This window comes from Hippocampus bargibanti, linkage group LG13 (assembly GCF_051943395.1).
Source record: "Hippocampus bargibanti isolate YZ-2025 linkage group LG13, ASM5194339v1, whole genome shotgun sequence".
Lineage (NCBI taxonomy): Eukaryota > Metazoa > Chordata > Actinopteri > Syngnathiformes > Syngnathidae > Hippocampus > Hippocampus bargibanti.
The window spans coordinates 20,900,346-20,920,174 of record NC_142746.1 but is presented as its reverse complement, the minus strand read 5'-3'; the positions used below and the strand labels follow the sequence as shown (position 1 = coordinate 20,920,174).

At 40.2% G+C, this 19,829-nt stretch overlaps 2 protein-coding genes across 9 annotated transcripts in view; one reads left to right on the top strand and one right to left on the bottom strand.

The window, feature by feature from the left end:
• The window catches only part of mgmt (O-6-methylguanine-DNA methyltransferase), a 173,879-nt gene extending 167,248 nt beyond the window's left edge, over nt 1–6,631 (top strand). The window contains exon 5 of the mRNA XM_089011696.1: nt 6,365–6,631. The gene's annotated coding sequence lies outside the window, so the exon portion shown is untranslated. The remainder of the gene's footprint in view (nt 1–6,364) is intronic.
• The window catches only part of ebf3b (EBF transcription factor 3b), a 136,679-nt gene extending 117,417 nt beyond the window's left edge, over nt 1–19,262 (bottom strand). For 2 of the 8 annotated variants that reach the window (XM_089011684.1, XM_089011683.1), the window contains exons 1-6: nt 18,487–19,262; nt 18,091–18,247; nt 17,946–18,009; nt 17,780–17,835; nt 16,286–16,359; nt 10,933–11,001 (exon numbers count right to left, since the gene is read on the bottom strand). In XM_089011684.1, the coding sequence (XP_088867810.1) occupies nt 10,933–11,001; nt 16,286–16,359; nt 17,780–17,835; nt 17,946–18,009; nt 18,091–18,247; nt 18,487–18,617 (551 nt within the window). In that variant the 5' untranslated portion in view covers nt 18,618–19,262. The remainder of the gene's footprint in view (nt 1–10,932; nt 11,002–16,285; nt 16,360–17,779; nt 17,836–17,945; nt 18,010–18,090; nt 18,248–18,486) is intronic. The other 6 variants (XM_089011686.1, XM_089011691.1, XM_089011689.1 and 3 more) reach the window with 4 other exon arrangements.
• Between the last annotated feature and the right edge of the window lie 567 nt (nt 19,263–19,829).

Genomic DNA, 19,829 nt, shown 5'->3' with positions numbered 1-19,829 from the left:
ATGGGGGCGGATGTACAAAATACAATGCAATACATCCATATTAATAATGATAATAATACAATTGTTTTCTAAGCGCCTTTCAAAACTCTCAAGGACACTTTACAGTCACGGGATAAGATTTTTTATTTTTTTTTTGCGGGTGAGCAGCGGCAGCCATTCGCGCTAGCGTTCACTCTCCCAGAAGTAACAATAGCAAATAGATAGCTAGTTAGGTAGCCAGCTAGATAGTTAGTTAGCAGGTAGATAGCTAGTTAGCAAATAGATATGTAGCAAGGTAGCCAGCTAGATAGCTAGCTAGATAGCTAGCGAGATTAGCTAGCTCATAAATAACTAATAGATGTTGATTTATATAGCGCTTTAACAACAGCTGGAGCTATAACAAAGTGCTAACATGGACAAAAGGCAAATGCTGCCACCTCGTGGAAGGGAAAAATATAGCGAGAGGTCTGACCAGTGCTTTATCGGCACCCAAGTAAGAAACAACAAAACTTGAATACATTCGGGAATGGCAACGAATGAGTTAACTTAGTTCGAAAGAACAAAATTGAGTTACTTCCGGGTTGAGTGAACGCTGACGCATGTGGCTGCCACTGCTCACCCATGGAAAAATGTATTCTGTGACTGTAAAGTGACCTTGAGAGTTTGATAAATGAAATGTATTATTATTATTATTATTATTAAAAAAACTAGCGTCGACGTAAATTAGTCATGAGTCGGATTGCGCTAAAATTGCTAACAAATCAATTCAACTTTTCGTGTTTCGTAAAATAAAATAAAAATAAAAAGGATATGTAAATATGCACTTGATTTATTTTGACACTATATAAATAAATAAAACATCTACTGCCCGATTTTTTTTTCCTACTCGCAGAAGTGTCGCTTTGAATTCCCGCAAAAAAAAAAAAAAAAAGACTTTTCATTCCATACTAGCGCCAAGACTTGAAGCCTTTGATTTCTTTAATTTATTTTATTTTTTCAAGAAAACGAGGGCACGATATGGTAACGGTTCGTTTTGCAATGCACCGCCGTTCCCCAAAGACATTAAAAAAAAAGAATAAGTCACAAATCCACCCAAATCGCAAGTTCCCTTCATGTGAAAACGCGTTTGAATAATGCAAAGGCATCACATTTAACTGTTGAAATATTTAAAGAGCAAGCAGTGCCGAAACTATGGGACAGCTGTTAGCTCTCTATATCCAACCCACCATTTTTTTTTTCAAGAGAGAGAATCCTTCCTCTTGTGTTTAAAAAAAAAAAAATCAAATAAATAAATGTGTATCAAAACTCCGAGGGAAAATAGGGTAAACAGATGTCTGGCCTGACCGCAGGAAAATAGGACACATTGGGAATGATAAGTTTCCCAAACTGTGTCGGACATGCCAGATCCATGGGAACGCCAGTTAATGTCTCGCTAGATGCCAGCTAAGCAGCACACGCCCGCCCCAAAAACACCCCAACCCTCGGATACAACCCCCCCCCCGACCCCCACGTTACCATCTGGGAAAATGTTACAGTGCATGAACGCCATCAATGATACAGTCCAAGGAGCCTGTTCTCACGAGAATTTACTTGGATTTTGTGGTAGGGTGGGGGCTTCGATCCACTGAGTGCGGAGAAATGTGACATTTTTCTGGGTTACTTGTACTTGTAAAACATGTTATGGCACAGGTGTCAAAGTCAAGGCCCGCGGGCCAAATCCGGCCCGCCACATCATTTTTTTCGGCCCGCGAAAGCAAATCAAACTTGTTAAATTCCATGATGATTGCTAAAATCTGAACCAAAATGTCATATTTTTGGATGTCAACCACAATAAAAGTCATTATTCTTGACTTCAGATTTGAAAACGAGTTATTCATTAATTTGCTGTGTGCTCTGTATGTAATATTTGAAGGGATTTAAACATTCTAATGGGTTCCCCAAATTCATAACGGCCCTCGAGAGGAAACCATAACTACAATGTGGCCCGCGGCAAAAAATGACTTTGACACCCCTGTGTTATGGGATTAAATGGGGGAATCTTAAAGGACAACCGACGTCTCCGGACAAGTTGTGTCCATAATTTGTCAAATGGCTTCAAATGACTTCTACTGGGCGTATTTTAATAAGATTCTACCGCATATAGCTATATTTTACCTTTTAAGACTCGCGTTGAACATTCAGGAAGTCTTGTTTTTGACTTGGTGACGAGTCCGTACGTGACGTCAGAAAAGGACCGCCTCCTGACCGTAAAAAAGACGCATTGTAGCGTCTTTCCATCACGTCAATGTATTTTGCTGTACTGTTTTTTTTTTTTTTTTGAAAACCTTGTGTTACACCCAAAAGCCGCCAGCAGAGCGAGTACAAGCTCCATGGAAGGAATTTATCAGCTTGTGGAAACGGGCTGATTCATTCCTCACAGCTCGGTGGCCATTTTCTTGCCTCTTTTTGGGTGAGACATTCCCCCCCCCCCCCGCCCGTTTGCCTCAAAATGACACGGAATAAATTCTTTAATCGATTGCAAACATGTATGCTTTCCTCTTCAGAACTATTTGAATCATATTCATAACTGGATGTGCAAGACGTCTAGGCGTGACGTCACGAACTGGGGGCGGGACTTTCTGAAAATGCCCAATTCGCAGCTCCATTTTTTGTAGATTTTGGACACTTTAAGTCATTTTTATTGTTGTTTTGCATTTGACTAAAAATGTTATACTGTGTGTTTTGGGTATTTTAGATGCTATAAAACGTTTTTCTGATGTCAGTTAAAAAACAAAAAAGTGACGTCGGTTGCCCTTTAAAACCGTGAATCGTGATTTGTTCAACCCCCCCTTCACACTGTCTGCCTCCCCCAATGTAAAAAAATCAAAACAATGTACCGTATTTTGCAGTGTATAAGGCGCACCCGGAGTATAAGGCTCACATTCAATGAATGAAAAAAGGTTTCCAAATATAATATTGGATAGAAATATCGTATTTTCCATTGTATAAGGTGCACCAAAGTACAAGGTGCATCCTCAAATGAATGGTGTATTTTCCAACTTTTTTTCATATATAAGGCGCACCTGTGTATAAGGCGCAGGGTCATCTATTGAAGTAAATGAAGGCTTTTGGGTGTTCCTTATACACCGGAAAATACAGTACACTTCTTCCAACCCTGTAACTACCAACTAGAAATACGGCTGCGGAAACGTCACGATTCGGTTCCAAAAATTAAAAATTGGTGTTGTAATTCACCGAAAAGTGGCCATTTTGTCACCGAACGTGACGAGCGCTCCCCTCATTCATCGTCAAACTCCACGCAGAAATGTCGCTACTTAGTACAACTGACATTTTCTGAATCACTTGCAGACGCCCCCCCCCCCCCACCCCACCACCATTACATTCCCCCTTTCCTCCTTCACCCCCACCCCAAATATTTCTCTGAATGACGTGACGGAGCAGATGTGTCCTGATTTTAACCCCTCGCCTACTCCAAACTATAAATACGACACCGTCAATCGAGAGATTTGTGTCTGACAAGTCCGACGGTTTAATTAAGGGTACAGTGCCGACGTTTTTCTGAATGACTTGCAGCCCCCACCCCCAAAAAATATATATATTTTTTTATGAGTGGTATTATGGCCGCAGATGTGCCCTGACTCTCACCTCCGCCGTTACATGGAAACTATGAATAGTGTCACTTGTTGGATTTTTGCACCAAGAAAAGTGATAAAAAACAACCATGGCCTATTTTTTTTCTTTACCTTTTACCCTAAATGAGCGCTTTTCCACACAAGTGCCAAACTGTTCGGACCGAATGTTTTAAAAACTATTGTGACGTGACCTTTGACACACTTTTCAAACTGTATCAAATAGTGATACGTGTCGAGAGGGTTTTAAAAAATAGTTTTTTTTATGACTTGACTTAACCCAAACGCCTAAAATGGAACATTTGAAATATGGCGAGGGGAAAAGGGGGCAATTGAATTTGTGTGAAAAAGTAATGCACTGAAATTGTAAAAAAAAAAAAAAAGAAAACTAAATAAATATAAATAAATATATGAAAAAATAAATACAGAAATATAGATAAATAAATAGATACATAAATAAATAAACACATAAATAAATAAGCACTTACATAAATAAGAACATAAATAAATAAATATGTGAATAAATAAATAAATAAGTAAATAAAAGAATAATAATTAAATAAATAAATATGTCCAAAGATAAATAAATACTTAAATAAATAAGCCCATAAATAAATATGTAAATAAATGTGTCAATACATATGTAAATAAATATGGGAATAAATAAATAAAACAATAATAATTAAATAAATACATATATCCAAAGATAAATAAATACTTAAATAAATAAGCCGATGAATAAATATGTAAATAAATATGTTAACAAATATGTGAATAAATAAATAAAATAATACTAATTAAATAAATAAATATATCCAAAGATACTTAATAAATAAGCCATGAATAAATATGTAAATAAATGTGTCAATAAATATGTAAATAAATATGGGAATAAATAAATAAATACATGAAAAGTTAATAAATATAAAAATAAATATATATGTAAACAAATAGACAAATACACAATAAATAAATAAACTTGTTTCGATTGAAATGTAACTTTAAAACAGATTCTTTTCTTACAGACAGTGTATTTTAGGTGTTTCGGCGTATACTTCCGCCTTCGTCAGAGTGTCCCAGGACACTCTGACGTCCTTTCGTTCGTTCGTAACTTGAATGTTCGTAAGTAGGGGAGTTTTTTAAAAAAAATTTTAACCAAAAAATAATAAAAAATGAACGTGTGCGCGGTTATTAGCTGAAAATGTGACATCTTCTTGGCGGCCGTAAAGCACTTTAGTGTCGAAACGTATCAATTTCAGCCTGGCACAACCACCATGCATTTGGCCACCATTATTTTTTTCCGCCGCTTCCCCATTTCGCGGTTTCTGGAAAATCATCCAGTTCGAACTCAGTTCAGGTGCTTAACTTAACTGTAACCCCCCTAAAACCCCCCCACACACATTCCCTCCCTTCCTTATAAACTCCCAGCGGAGCTGTTATGTTTCCAAAGGTTGGGTTTCCACGTCGTAATTGTCCGCAGACGCGGCTGATTCGAGCTCTTGGAGACCCCTCGGCGGCCGAGCCTTTGCGTCAGTCAAGTGGATTGGAAGTAATCAGGCGGGCCGCGCAGGTGCCTCGTAATGACGTGCCTGCCAGGGCCACGCGTGGAACACAAATGGCTGTAAAACACGCCCGGCCAATCATTTAAAACACACCCGGTGTTTATTTTAAAAAAAAAAAAAAAAAAAAAAAAAAAACAGACAGCCTGCTTGGCCTTTTTTATTTGTTATTTTTTTAATGATTACCGTGATAGCTCGGTTTACGAACCCCTTGGCTTACGAACTTTTCGGTTTATGAACGTTAAATTTATGAAAATTTTTACCTTGGCATACAAACTATTTTTCGGGATACACACGGAGCGCCACAATGAGTGATGTGCCGTTGGAGAACGAGCCCGTTCTCCTAACAAGAAAATGGCAGCCGGCTTGTTTTTGTCTTCTATTCCCAGCCCCCAGTCTTCGGTTAAAGCCACGTGATTGGTCAAGAACGCAGCAGTGAGGGGAGGTAGTTTAAACATTAAAGAGACAGGCAGACGACAGTGAGAGAGTGACAAAATGGATAGAAAACAATGAAATTTGGACTTGCTTCAACTTTGATAGTTCAAAGGCAGAGCGTAGACTGCAAGGTTAAAATTCCCATCAATCAGATTCTACAAATAACCCGCACAAGCCATCTGTACACTTGATGCAAAAAGCTATCGACCCAGCTAAAAAGAACACAATTGATGAGGAACTAGGTAAAATTATCGCAGAGAAAGCACCTACGGGGGATCATGCCTCAAAGTGTTTAATGCTGGTGAAACCGGCCGGCCACTCCATTCCATCAAGCCATCAACGACCATCACAAAGGTAAATAAAACGACTCTATTATACAGTACAGTTTATTTCTTTAATTATAATACCATAGCACATTTATTATACATAAAATAAGGTATATTTTGTGTAGTTTTAAGAAATTTAAAAAGTAGAAAATGATGTTTTATGGGGACCTGGGAACGGATTATTCTCATTTTAATGGTTTCTTATGGGAAATTAATTTTTGGGATACACACTTTTCGCCTTACACATTCTGTCTGGGAACCAATTAAGTTCGTAAGCCAAGGTATCACTGTATTTTTAATTTTTCGGGGGGAATTAGTGAACCGTCCACTCCCCCGGTCACTGGGAACTTACGAGTGCGCGCTGACAAGCTCATAGTTACGACATGGAGACAATGGGAGGGTCTAATGAGGAACATATGCTTTTGTGTTTCCACAGAGCCGCTCATTGTGCGAGGAAAGGGATACTCCACTCCCATTCACAGCCGTCACAATGAAAACCCGAGCCGTTCCGCGAGCCGGTTGAGCTTACAATACCCCCTCCCTGCCCCAACCGCCTCCCTCCTCTTTTTTCATCCATCGCCTCCTGTCCCCTTTTTTCTCTTCTCGTCGCTTGACTTTTAATTCCTACTCCCCCCCCCCCCCCTCTTTTTGGCGTTCAATCCCGCTCGCATTGTTACTTAAAGGACAACCGACACCATTTTTTTTGTTTGCTAACTGACATCAGAAAAACGTTTTATAGCATCTAAAATACACAAAACACGCAGGCTGATATTTTTTTGTCAAATGCAAAACACTAATAAAAATAACTTAAAGTGTCCGAAAAGTGCCACAAAATGAGCTCGGAACTGGAGAGATTCCGAAAGTCCCCCCCCTTGTTCGTAACGTCACGCCGGGATACTCCTTCACAAACTGCCTTGCTCCAGAATCAAAACAATGGCTTCAGATTCGGAAAAGATGCTTTCTTGTTACTCATCCAGTTATGAATATGATTCAAATACAGTAAAGTCTCGTTATATCGATATTCTCGGGAGTCGGAAAAAATATCGATATAACCGGACTATCGATATATCCGATCCTGCTGCATGTAAATTTTCTCCTTGCGTTCATAGAAATAGTATCGTAATAAGCAGTACTATTGATATAACCGATATCGATATAACGAGACTTTACTGTAGTTCTGAAGAGGAAAGCATAAGTGTTTGCAATCGATTAAAGAAGTCCTTCCGTATCAATTCGCGCTGTCTAGACTCCAATGTAGCGTCAAGAAAAGATGGCGCCCAAGCTACGTTGGAAATGGGCTGATTTGTCCGCTGGGAATTTGTGTCAACTTACACCTTCTTTATGCGTCTTACCGCAATTGGCTGCGACAAACGATTTACCATCGCGTTATTTATGTAGTTTTCCTTCTAATTTCGCCATCAACACGGTGTTTTCAGACGAAAAAAAAGTACCCAAAATACATTGTGTGTCAGCTTGTCGGTCAGGGGCGTTCCTTCCGTGACGTCACTTAGGGCTCCGTCATCAACTCGAAAACAAGACTTCATGATATATTCAGTCTTAAAAGGTAAAATATGCGATGGAATCTTTTTAAAATACGCTCAGTAGAAGTCATTTGAAGCTATTTTACAAATTATGGACGCAACTTGGACACGTTTTTTTTTTTTAATCCGTCCCGATAGCGCAATCAGGCAAACTCTTGATTGACACCGAGGCAAGCATGAAAAAGCACCGTTGCCTATTTTTTTTTACATCTTCTTGTCTACATCCTTGTGTGGTTACATACGTGTATGTGTGTGAGTGTGAGTGTGAGTTTGCCCTGCAGACAGCAGTAGCTACGGTAATCCATCCCCGCCCGAGCTCCCAGGGCAGCCGCTTCCTACTTCTCCATGCATGAGAAGCGGCTGGAGTGGAGTGGCAGCAACAACTGCTCAAGCCCCATTTGATTACTAATAAGAGAGTTGTCCCCCTCTGTCAGATAGCAGACATTCGCCGCTAAGCAAACAGTGATTCCGCCTAGTCAAACATTAGCATTGCCGTCTCTCTCTCTCTCTCTCTCTCTCTCTCTCTCGCCCTCTACGAGGTGTTGAGAGTTACATTGAGATGCGCCCCTTTCCCCTCGCCGCCACCCCCCCCCCTCCCGTCCGCCTCATCTCCTCAAGCTGTGTGAAACATATTCGGCATCACACATTCGGCATTTAAAAGGGCATGAGAGAAGGAAATAATGTGATGTGTGGGTGATGTGTGTGTGCATTTAAGAGGAGGGGCGTAGTGGGGTGGGTGTGTGGCAGCTGCTGAATAATAATGATAATAATAATCATCATCAGCATCATAATCATCATCATAATCATACTAATAATAATAATCATCATCATCATCTTACTACTACTACTACTAATAATAATAATAATAATAATAATAATAATATTAATGCATTTCATTCATCAGCGCCTTTCAAAACTCTCAAGGTCACTTTATAGTCACAGGATCAGTTTTTCTGCGGGTGAGCAGCGGCAGCCAAAGGCGCTAGCGTTCACTCAACCGGGAATAACTCAAATAGATCAAGATAGCTAGCTAGCTAATAGATAACTAATAACTAGCTAGCTAGCTAGATAGCTAATAGATAGCGAATGGAATGGGGCTGAATCCATCTCCTTTTTTTATTATTTGGGAGAGTTAAATGTGTTAAATTGAGTAGTCGGATACTTGTTTTTTTAGGGTGGGGGTGAAATGAAAGGAGAGTAACTGGTCAAAGACTTGCATTGCGATTTTGCTGGGTCTCCGTAGGAAACAAAAAAAAAAATCAAGGCAACTGAAAATAATGATTGGACATTATAATTTGTCTCCAACCTTTGACATGCTGAGAGTTTCATTGACATCCACGACCCCCACCAACTTCCAGAGTAGTGGGATTTTTTTTGGGGGGGGAGGGTGAAATGAAAGGAGAGTAACTGGTCAAGGATTTGCACTGCGGCGGCAATTTTGCTGGGTCTCCGTAGGAAACAGTTGAAAAAAAAATTCAAGGCAACCGAAAATAATGATTGGACATCATAATTTGTCTCTAACCTTCGACATGCTGAGCGTTTCATTGAGATGCACCCCCCCCCCCAACTTCCAGACCCCCCCCCTCCCCATACACACACATAGACCCCCCCCCCTTTCCTTCCCTGCCTCGATGTGCATTTGAGCGATGCGTTTGTTCGCCCACTTTGGATGAGGAAAAAGGAAGGTCACAGCTCTGTGCCGGCTTCCCTTCAGGTTTCAGCAAGAGAAGAACAGGAGATAGACAAGCGCACAGAACCCCCCCCCCCCCTCCCCACCGCATGGTGAAAAGCAAAAATATGAACATAAAAAAAATTATTTTGCATCACATTTGATTGAATCACAAAATCAAGGGAAAGAAAATGGCGTTACAGTTTTGTAATGTGCAAGAAAAAAATGACTTTAACGGCTTTTTTGTAAAGGTGCTTGTCAGGTTGGGGTCAAATTGACCTATTTTCGTGACAGTTGTGGAAGTGTTATCAACAAATTTATCAATAATAATAAATAATAATCAATCGTTTTACATTTGGAAATTGGTTTAATGGGTTGAAAACTCATATGTAAGTCTAAAAATAATTGAACATGACAAATAAGATGGATATAAATGTGACTTTTGCATTTTTGGCTTGTTTTCAGAGTTAAAATATCTTTTTTTCTGGTTCGGGGTATGTAGTGCAAAAATGAAATGTATATTTCGGCAATTTGGGGGTTGATTTGTATACTACTACTACTACTACTACTACTAATAATAATAATAATAAATTTCATTTCTAAGCGCCTTTCAAAACTCTCTCAAGACACTTTACAGTCACAGGATATTTTTTCTGTGGGTGAGCAGCGGCAGCCACACGCGCCAGCCAGAAGTAACATAAAATGATTACACAACAACAATACTACTACTACTACTACTACTACTACTAACAATAATAATAATAATAACAATAAGAATAAGAATCATCATCATCATAAATATGGTAAATGCATACATACAATATGTGTGTGTATATATATATATATATATATATATATATATATATATATATATATATATATATATATATAGTATAAAAAATAAATGTGTATATTTCAGCTATTTGGAAGTTGATTTACAGTATCATTAAGATGTAATCATTGTACATTTTTTGGGGGGATCACAAAACTTTGCCCTGGGTCAAATTGACCCGATAATATTGATTGTTGTTCCAAAGAAATTAACATACCGGGAGGTTTTTTGTATCATATTTAATATTCAACATTAAAGACAACTATATTTAATGTTAATATGCTTGTCTGTAACTGGAAAGTGTCCTTGAGAGCTTTGAAAGCCGTTTAAAATGAAATGTATTATTATTATTATTATTCAACATAAAAGACAACTGGATTTTTTTTGTTTGCTTTTGTTTTGATTTTTTTAAATCAACACCATTTTTTTTTGCTGTTATTGTTTCCGCCATCGACGTTTTTTGCACAATAGCGAAACTGTACCGGCAACAAATCATCACCACGGCGGGGGGGATTCTTGACAAATGAATAATACGTCTGAAATGCGACATCTCGCTAACCTGGCAAACAAAATCGCAGCTCGCTGGAGGTAACGCCGAACAGTGTGATCAACAAAAGGGGGTGTTGGGGGTGCTGCGAGCCAAATCAACACCAACTTGCCCGAGCTAATTAGGTGTATTCCCAGCGTGATCCTCTCCTGATCGAACCACCTGCGACTGAGCAACCCCCCCCCCCCCCACCCCAGGTCCACTCCCATATCCAGGTGGTAGACCGGCCCCTTAGCGCACAGGTAGCTGGGAAAGACCCCCCTCAGCCACTCCCACGACCCCCCCGCTACCAGTCAGGTGCCGTCTGGCAGCGCCAAGGGAGGGGAAGGAAGCTCGTTTGTTCGCCGGCTCTCATGCCCGCAGCCGTTTAGTCACTCATTTGCCCCCCCAAACCCCAAAATGGGGGAGGTCTTACCTGTCGATGATCACCGGGTCCGACGGGGTCTCGTTCCTGTTCCCGCAGCTTTTCTTGTCGCAGCATCGGCTGTTGGGACACAAACAGAATGGGGGGGGGGGGTCAAAATGGTTGAAGAACTAGTGATGGGAATCGCGGCACTTTTCAGAGAGCCGGTTCTTTTGTCTCGGTTGACTAAAAAGAATTCGGCTCTTTTGGCTCCCAAATGGCTCTTTAGTTTGTTTGTTTTTTTTTTTTTTAATCAACGACCAAAAATCATGTAAAATGATGTGAAAAACGAATTACTCAGGTAACAAATACACTATATCAAATATTTTTATTCATAAGGCTTGATTTATATGTGCACAGAGTTAGTGGATGCTATCTTTGACTTTCCCAGTCTGGTCTGATGATCAGCTGTCACTCATTTGCTTTTCATATGAATAATGCTACCACCAACTAGTAAAAAATATCATAATTAAATAATAACAGCATGATGTGCTAACATTTGTCCACCTGTCTAACCTAACAACCCCCTGCCCCCCTTCTTCTCACTGCTGTGTGTGTCGGTAATTCTCCCCTCCCTCCTCTATCACGGATATCGACCAATCACGTGCGGCTTTAACCGAAGACTGAGTGCGGGGAATAGAGGGTAAAAAAGTCAGCTCCCATTTCCGGCTCCTCTGTTCGTTCACTTCAGAGATCCGGCTCAAAGATCCGGTTCGTTCGCGAACGACACATAGCTACGAGGAAGACCACAATGCTAACTTGCGAGACCCTCGAATTGTAAAAAGAAATGGCATCCGGGGGCAAATCATATTTTCGGTTGGAACACATTTAAACAATTGATATTTATAGCAATAACGCTAGGTAGCGTAACTTTTATCGCTACGATGTTAGCTAGCGCAGCACTTATAGCAACAATGTTTGTTAGCTAGCGCAACAAAGCTAGCATGTTGTTTGCTCCGTGATTTCTGTCCACTTTTGAAAATGCCCAATTCGCACCTCAATTTTTGGCAGATTTTGGACATTTTAAGTCATTTTTATTGGTGTTTTGCATTTGAATAAAAATATACTGCGTGTTTTGAGTATTTTAGATGCTGTAAAACCTTTTTTCTGATGTCAGTTAGGAAACAAAAATGTCGGTTGTCCTTTAAAAATAATCCTCACCACTACCCTCTTGACTAAGTATTTTTGTCCCACTCGCTTAGAACTCCCCAGCATGCGTTTATCGTGCGGCTACCACGCGTCAGGCTAGCTCGACTGTTTGCATTGATGCTGATAGATTAAAAAAATAATAATAAATAGAAAACAACATGTGTTATTTGGCGTATAGCGTTGCAAAGGGGAGGGGGATGCATAGAGGTTGGTGTGGGAGTGGGAGTGGGGGGGTGGGGGGGTTGGAAGCAGGGGAGTCACTTTTCACAGCTTCAGCTTTTGTTTACCTCTAATTGCCAAGCTGCTATTTCTGAGGGAGATGCAAGGTGCCACCCCTCAACCAATATTTCTGCGAGGCATTTATCAATTATGGCCTCAAAAGCACTAATCTATCTTCCACCACATGTTTCAGGCGCAAACCCCCCCCACCCATATCTCCACCCCTCCGACTAGCCTTCCTTCTACCACGCCAATCCAGAGCTAGCAGCTTCACATCCTTTTTTTTTTATTTGAACATGAATTAAAATTTGAAAAAAAATGAAATAAACAAATTCATCATCCTGGGCTTTTCCATTTGAAATGAAAACTCTTGAGAATCAGATTGATTTGCTCCATATGGTGCAGGAAGCCAAATAAAGATTTGTGTAAAGATAGACTGTCGAGTATTTCGAGAAAAAAAAGACAAAAAAAAATGTCTGATTTACAGCAACAATAACCGTGCTTAATTTATGATTATTTCCGTCGCCTAAAAAAAATGAAATCACGTGGGAACTTTTCAAAACAGCTATCTCACTAGCTAGCTATTTGGCTATCTATTTGCTCCCTATTTGCTATCTATTGGCTCTCACTAGCTAGCTATCTGGCTAGCTATCCATTAGCTAGCCGGCGATCTCTTAGCTATCTATTAGCTAGCTAGCTAGCTTTCTTTCCATTTGAGTTATTCCGGGTTGAGTGAACGCTGGTGCGTGTGGCTGCCGCTGCTCACCCACAGAAAAACTTATCCTGTGACTTGTAAAGTGACCTTGAAAGTTTTGAAAGGCACTTAGAAATGAAATGGATGGTTATTATTATTATTATTATTATTATTATTATTATTATTATTATTATTAAATAAAATCTGATTTATGACTAGTGGGCGGGGTTAGAGGTCACCTCACTTATATCTTTTCGCGATTTGGTCACACTTTTTTTGTAATAATAATAATAATAATAATAATAATACATTTCATTTATAAGCGCCTTTCAAAACTCTCAAGGACACTTTACAGTCACAGGATTTTTTTTTTTCTGCGGGTGAGCAGCGGCAGCCACACGCGCCTGCGTTCACTCAACCCCAAAGTAACATAAAGTAAAAAAAAATAAATAACAAATATGACAACACAAAGACACAGAGAGTCATCCATTCTTTAGCACTTTTCTGTACCCTCTTTGTGACATGAAGCAGTTCTAGATGAAAGAGGAGAGTATTAAAGCGTCCTTTTCAGCAGTGGATCAGGGACGAAATGATTCAATATGATTTGTACTACTGTATTTAACTGTGTATGCTAATTTTCTTTTTTTTTTTTTAAATAGGGATGTTTACAACCACTTTTGTCATATCGCTACCATTATGAGTATTCGCTCTTGAATAGATATTACTAAATTTTAGGAACAGCTCTCAGGTTGAATCGATGGGTGTCAGAAACAAGTGTGAAATAGTCAATTTACTTTCTTTTCCACCTATTTATATGGGACCTACAAACGGATTCATTGACAAAGTAGGAAAACTTGAATTATGCTGCATTTCTTGGTCTAGGTGTGGTTTAATTTTAGGAACAGCTCTTAGGGTGAATCGACGGGTGTCAGAAACAAGTGTGAAATAGTCAATTTACTTTCTTTTCCACCTATTTATATGGGACCTACAAACGGATTCATTGACAAAGTAGGAAAACTTGAATTATGCTGCATTTCTTGGTCTAGGTGTGGTCTAAATTTTAGGAACAGCTCTCAGGGTGAATCGACGGGTGTCAGAAACAAGTGTGGAATAGTCAATTTACTTTCTTTTCCACCTATTTATATGGGACCTACAAACGGATTCATTGACAAAGTAGGAAAACTTGAATTATGCTGCATTTCTTGGTCTAGGTGTGGTCTAAATTTTAGGAACAGCTCTTAGGGTGAATCGACGGGTGTCAGAAACAAGTGTGAAATAGTCAATTTACTTTCTTTTCCACCTATTTATATGGGAACTACAAACGGATTCATTGACAAAGTAGGAAAACATGAATTATGCTGCATTTCTTGGTCTAGGTGTGGTCTAAATTTTAGGAACAGCTCTTAGGGTGAATCGACGGGTGTCAGAAACAAGTGTGAAATAGTCAAGTGAGTATTGTTTTGGACAACAGCGCCAAAGCAATGTGATTCACATCATATCGCTGACAACGTATAAAGAGCAACTTTCAGGAAAATGAACTCTGACCCCCTTCCCGACAGATCAGAGCGTTATATACGCGCGATCTAGTCATTATAAATCGCAATCATATCACAAGTCGATATTAAATCCTAATCTGCAGCATGAAAATATTACAAAGGGCTCCCCGATGTGACGCAATGCCTTTTTCCCGGCATGGCTTTTGAACACATTGTTCTATCAAAAGTCGAGCATTCCGCCGCGAGGTCAGATCATTCATTGTCCGTCCGTTCCGTCGCTTTGACGATTAAGAGACAAAATATTCGGAACACCCCACAACGGCGCAGTCGGCCGACTTCTTCAGATAATCGGAAGTGAGCGTGACGATCCGTTTCAAAGGCTCTTTTTTTGGTGCCTGGGTGTCACCGCAATGTCATGTCACTTTTAGCGGAGCAATCTAACGCTCTTATTTACAATGATAAAAGGCAATATTAGTCATAAGGAACAGCCAAAATATTAGGAATAGTAGGAATAATAATACATTTTATTTATAAGTGCCTTTCAAAACTCTCAAGGACACTTTACAGTCACGGGATATTTTTTCTGCATGACAACAATCTGCAGAAAATGCAATAAGATGCATTTTCATATATGCTCTATGTCAAAAACTCATACTCTATTGGTCAAATATTGCACTTGTTAAAATCACCCAGCCCCACCAAAAAAAAAAATAAAAAAAAATCACTTCTATAATCAGTTTATCATGGAGATGCTTTCACTGTTTACTTTTGAATATTAGCAAGGAAAATATTATATATAACTGCATTTGTGCAACTATGACCATCAAAATAATGCTGCTAGTAATAAAACTACTGTTATTAAAATTACAATCATCATCATCTGGATGTAATCTTTTTTTTTTTTTAAATAATGAAAAAAAAGCAAAATATTAGAAACAGCTCCGAGGATGACGCTATACATTTGGATTCCCAAATGCAAATTACAATAATAAACATAAGCCTTGTTGCCGTATATAATCGTAATGTAACTACTCTCAGGGGGGGGGGGCGTTACGGGGTCATGCCCGGTGATCTCAAATAGCAAACCAAATATTAGGAAGAGCTCCGGAACACAGTGGTGGGTTTTGATGTGATTTTTTTTTTCAAGGGGGGGGGGGGTTCTTTTGAACACGTGTGTCAGGATCTCAGGTGTTCTTAATATTTTGTCCACTCAGGGTGTTGTGAAGGCGACAAACAAAGTGATGGATGCGCATGCAAATTGAGTGTGAGTGATGACTTTACGCAAAGGGGTGTTAGGGTAAGTGGGGGGGGGGGTGAAAAAAAAGCATTTGATGCATGCGCCTTTTCAATTGAAACGATGTAACAATAATAATAATAGTAAAATGACGGGGAGTTGGGGGGGTTAGCCGACGCGTATCTTAATACAGAGCTGCTGTCGCAAGTAGGGGTTGTATTTGGAGGTCGGGGGAGGGGGGGGGGTGATAATAACGACAAAAGGCGTTTTAGTATCGGTGATCATGCCTGACTGCCGAATGCGTGCCAAATTGCTAAAAGCCTCGCTCAACATCGCTGACAGCTCAGATCATGTTACGCCCCCCACCCAAAAAAAACACTAAATAAAGACGAACAATTATAACTATGTAATTGTATATAATATACATGTCGTTAAACATTGTGTGACAATCGCGTAAAACTTGCCACCCACTCTTAGTGAGTCACGTCATAGACGAAAGCGTTTTTTAAAAATTACATTTAAAACCACACAAAAAAAATCATAATAATTTAAAAATATATATCATGGACTTACCTGCACATGATTTCATGAGTCAGAAGAACTCTGCACATTTCCGGATTCTTGTCTTGGCCCTCGTAAATGATGGCCTTTAGAAATTAAAAGTAGCAACATTTTAGCGAACATTTAGTCAATATCGAAAGGCGCTTTTTGGGGTCCTTCGTTCGTGGTAAGACATAAACGGCGCCTGTATAAAAATATATATACTGTATATATTTTTTACAATTCTTATCAGGCGAATACATTAACCTAAAAAAATGTTAGTTTTCGCGTTTGTTTTTTAAAGTAATTGATAAAACATTAAATTATAATAACTTTGACGTGTATTGTTTTCCCTCTCGTTTAATCCACTTAAAACTGACAGCGGGGGGTGGGGGGTTGATAGTGGTGACGGAGGGGGCATTTTCGCTCCAATAGAAGTGTCATCAATATGCTTATAATCTGGGGATATTTGGGGGGAAAGTGTTAATGGGCAATCTGTTGTTTATTTTTGGAGCCGCTAACAATGATCTTTTCTGTGGATAAAACGCACGGCTGTCTGGCTGCTGTACGCTCGAGTAATTTTTGAGCATTGGCTGAAACAGATGGCGTGGAGCGATCACTTGTGCCGCCCTCCATCCCTCCTCCTCATCCTTATTCTCATCTTTTTTTGCCGTTTCTAAGGAGACTCAGTCCTCCTTATCCTCCGACGGCGCCCCTTTTTTATTTTTAGATTACAAAGAAAAAGTCAACAAAGCCAAAAGAACAACAAGCCAATTTACGGCCGCCATTTTGATGTTACTGTTTATTTTTTTAGTGTCGCTTTTCCGAAAAAATACAAACGTGGTGCGTGGGTGGGGGGGGGTAAACGTAACATATCAAAATTGATTTTTCACCTCTCCCCCCGCTTTTCCACCCCTCCATTTGTTTAATTTTATTTGAACATGTTTCCGTAACCCTATTGCTTTTGATTGATGTGGCCATTTTGCAACCGAGGCAACCGAAATCCATAAATTGCTTGTTCTGCGTCATTGACTCGGATCATTGGTGTAGGAATGTGTGTGTGTGAGCGCGTGCGTGTGCGAGTGTGTGTAAGGGGCTTTTCCGGCACGGCGCTATTTCTTAAATTTACGGGAAGAAAATATGAATAACGAGAAAATATCAACGCCATAATTTGGATACAAAATAGGCGGTGCGTTGTTTTTGCGTATATTTTTATCATTAAAAAAATCTAATAAAATGAGCACGTGTTGAATAAAATATGTATTTCTTACTCTTATTTTCTGGCAGTTTTCACCTGGAGAAACACGATCGGCTCGGCGTGTTTGAATTTTTAATATTGGGAGGGGGGGGGGTTGAAGTGAGCCCTGCAGGCTTTCAACTTGCAGCTTTTATTGAATCTTTCTTGTTATTGTTAATGATTATTATTATGGGGATTATTTTTGTGTGGTGTTTGTTTTTCTTTTTGTGTCACACCCCCCACTCCTTACCATGCATACACGTGCGCGCGTTTTCATCCATGCAACTTACCTGTTTGGTCATGGAATCGATTAGCCGAATGTAAAGATCCTGTTCTGTTCTGACGCCTGGAGGAAGACAGGAAGTTGGGTTGGATATAAATTAACAAATTAAAAGTATTGTTATTAGGATTTTTTTTTTTTTTTTTTTGGGGGGGGGGGGTATTCAGTCGACTTACCGTTACTGTACAATAACTGGAGTTTGTAATGTATCCCATTGTTGGTTTTTTCACTGGTTGGTTCCTGTAAGGGGGATACAAAAAAAATCAGTCAGGGAATAAATTAACAAAAAAATATTTTTGTGAAATAATTAGGGTGTCTTACTTTTTCTTTCTCCACAAAGTCGACAAAAGCCGTCCTCTCGATTTCCACGGGCTGCCCCTGCCTGTCGTACAAGGCGAGTACGAAGTGGAAGAAATTGGACTTTCTGAGATTGGACGGGGGTTGCTTCTCGTAGTGCGCCCGGGCCAGGCCGACTCCACTGTGAGGAGGGAGTGAATAACAAGGACACGAGTGTGGGAGTGGGGTGGAGGTCACTTCGTTCCGGTTCCTCAAACGTATTACCATCTCGGCATTTTGGATTCTTTTCTGATCGTGGAAGATGTTTTCACCACGAACATCAAAAAGAGTCCACTTGCCGAGATTCAAGTTTAGGTGTTTTATTTTGTATTTTATTTTATTTTGACGGGAATGGGTGGTGGGTCACCCGGGTGTTTGTACCTTTGCGCGGCTGTATTGGCGTCCACGACCCCGGCAGTGTGCATCCACGAGCGCACCGAGTTGAGCCCGCCGAGCGGTTCCTCCTTCATGGTCGTACCGCCCCGCGGTATCGTCTCCTGAATCCCAAACATCGAGGCTCCTGCGTGGGGTGGCAAAGATTACAAAAAAAAAGGTGGTGGTGGTGGGACTGGGATGGGATAAGAGGGGGGAATAAGGGTCCACGCCACGCGTGTTGGCTTATCCGTCCAAAATAAAAAAAAAGTCCACACAGGTCCGCTCTCCCTCGTCTCTCCGTCCGCTGTGAACAATTCTCAAAAGTGCTCGAGTGGGTTAAGAGAGATATCCACACATACACACGAGCGTAAAAAAATATGTTCTTTTTTTTTATGCGTAGCGAAATTTTTTAAAAAAAACGATTGTGTTCGTGGGTGATGCCGCTCTCAAAGTGGACACATCCCCGAAGCACCGGCGTCCAAAACCTTCAGGACTTGACGGGAGAAAGAAAAAAAATATGTATGTTAAAAAAAAGAAAGCCCCACTCGTGGCGGTGGAGGGAGGAAAAAGTAAAAAAAAAAATAAAAACACTCCAAACGCTGAGCTGCCAGTGGAACGTGTTCCACGCTAAGCGCGAAATGTACAAATGGCGTCGCTGGTAGAGGAGACGAAGGGCCCCGTTGGCGTGGCGGAGGCAGCGGCGGCGGCGGCGGCGTGGCGCACGCTGGATGGGAACATGCAAAACTAAGCCCTCTTCCCCCGAGGACTGCACTCTTTCCCGGGAGCCAAAACTCTAAACCCACGGGAGAGGGGCCGTCACTGGATGACGGTGTGAATAGGCGGGGCTTTGGCCATATACGGAAGTGTGACGCTTCCTGTTTCCAAAGCGCGGGAGGAGCGGGAGAGCGATTTTTTTGTTTTTTCACTTTTCGCCACCTCTTCCATTGTAGGCCCCTCCGATGTGGTGAGTTTTATTTTGTTTTTATTTATGTAGTTTACTTATTTAATAGGCGGGAAGAAAATAATAGCACCGATTTAAGTTACGGTTTCGTGTTACATACCTTGTTTTTTTAGACTGGCAAAGGGACACTTCCTGAATCGCGTGACGTCTTACTTTAGCTTCGCAGGTGCCGAAAAATCTATAATCATCACACACATCATCCTTTTCTTTATTTATTTCATTTACTTAATAGACGACTGGAAAATAATAGCAATTTAAATGGAGATTTTGTGTTAAGTCCCATTATCGTTTTTTAGGCGGCCAAAAAGACACTTCCTGTATCACGTGACGTGTTACTCAAATGCCAAAAAATCCATAATTATCAAACACGTCATCTCGGTTTTCTTTG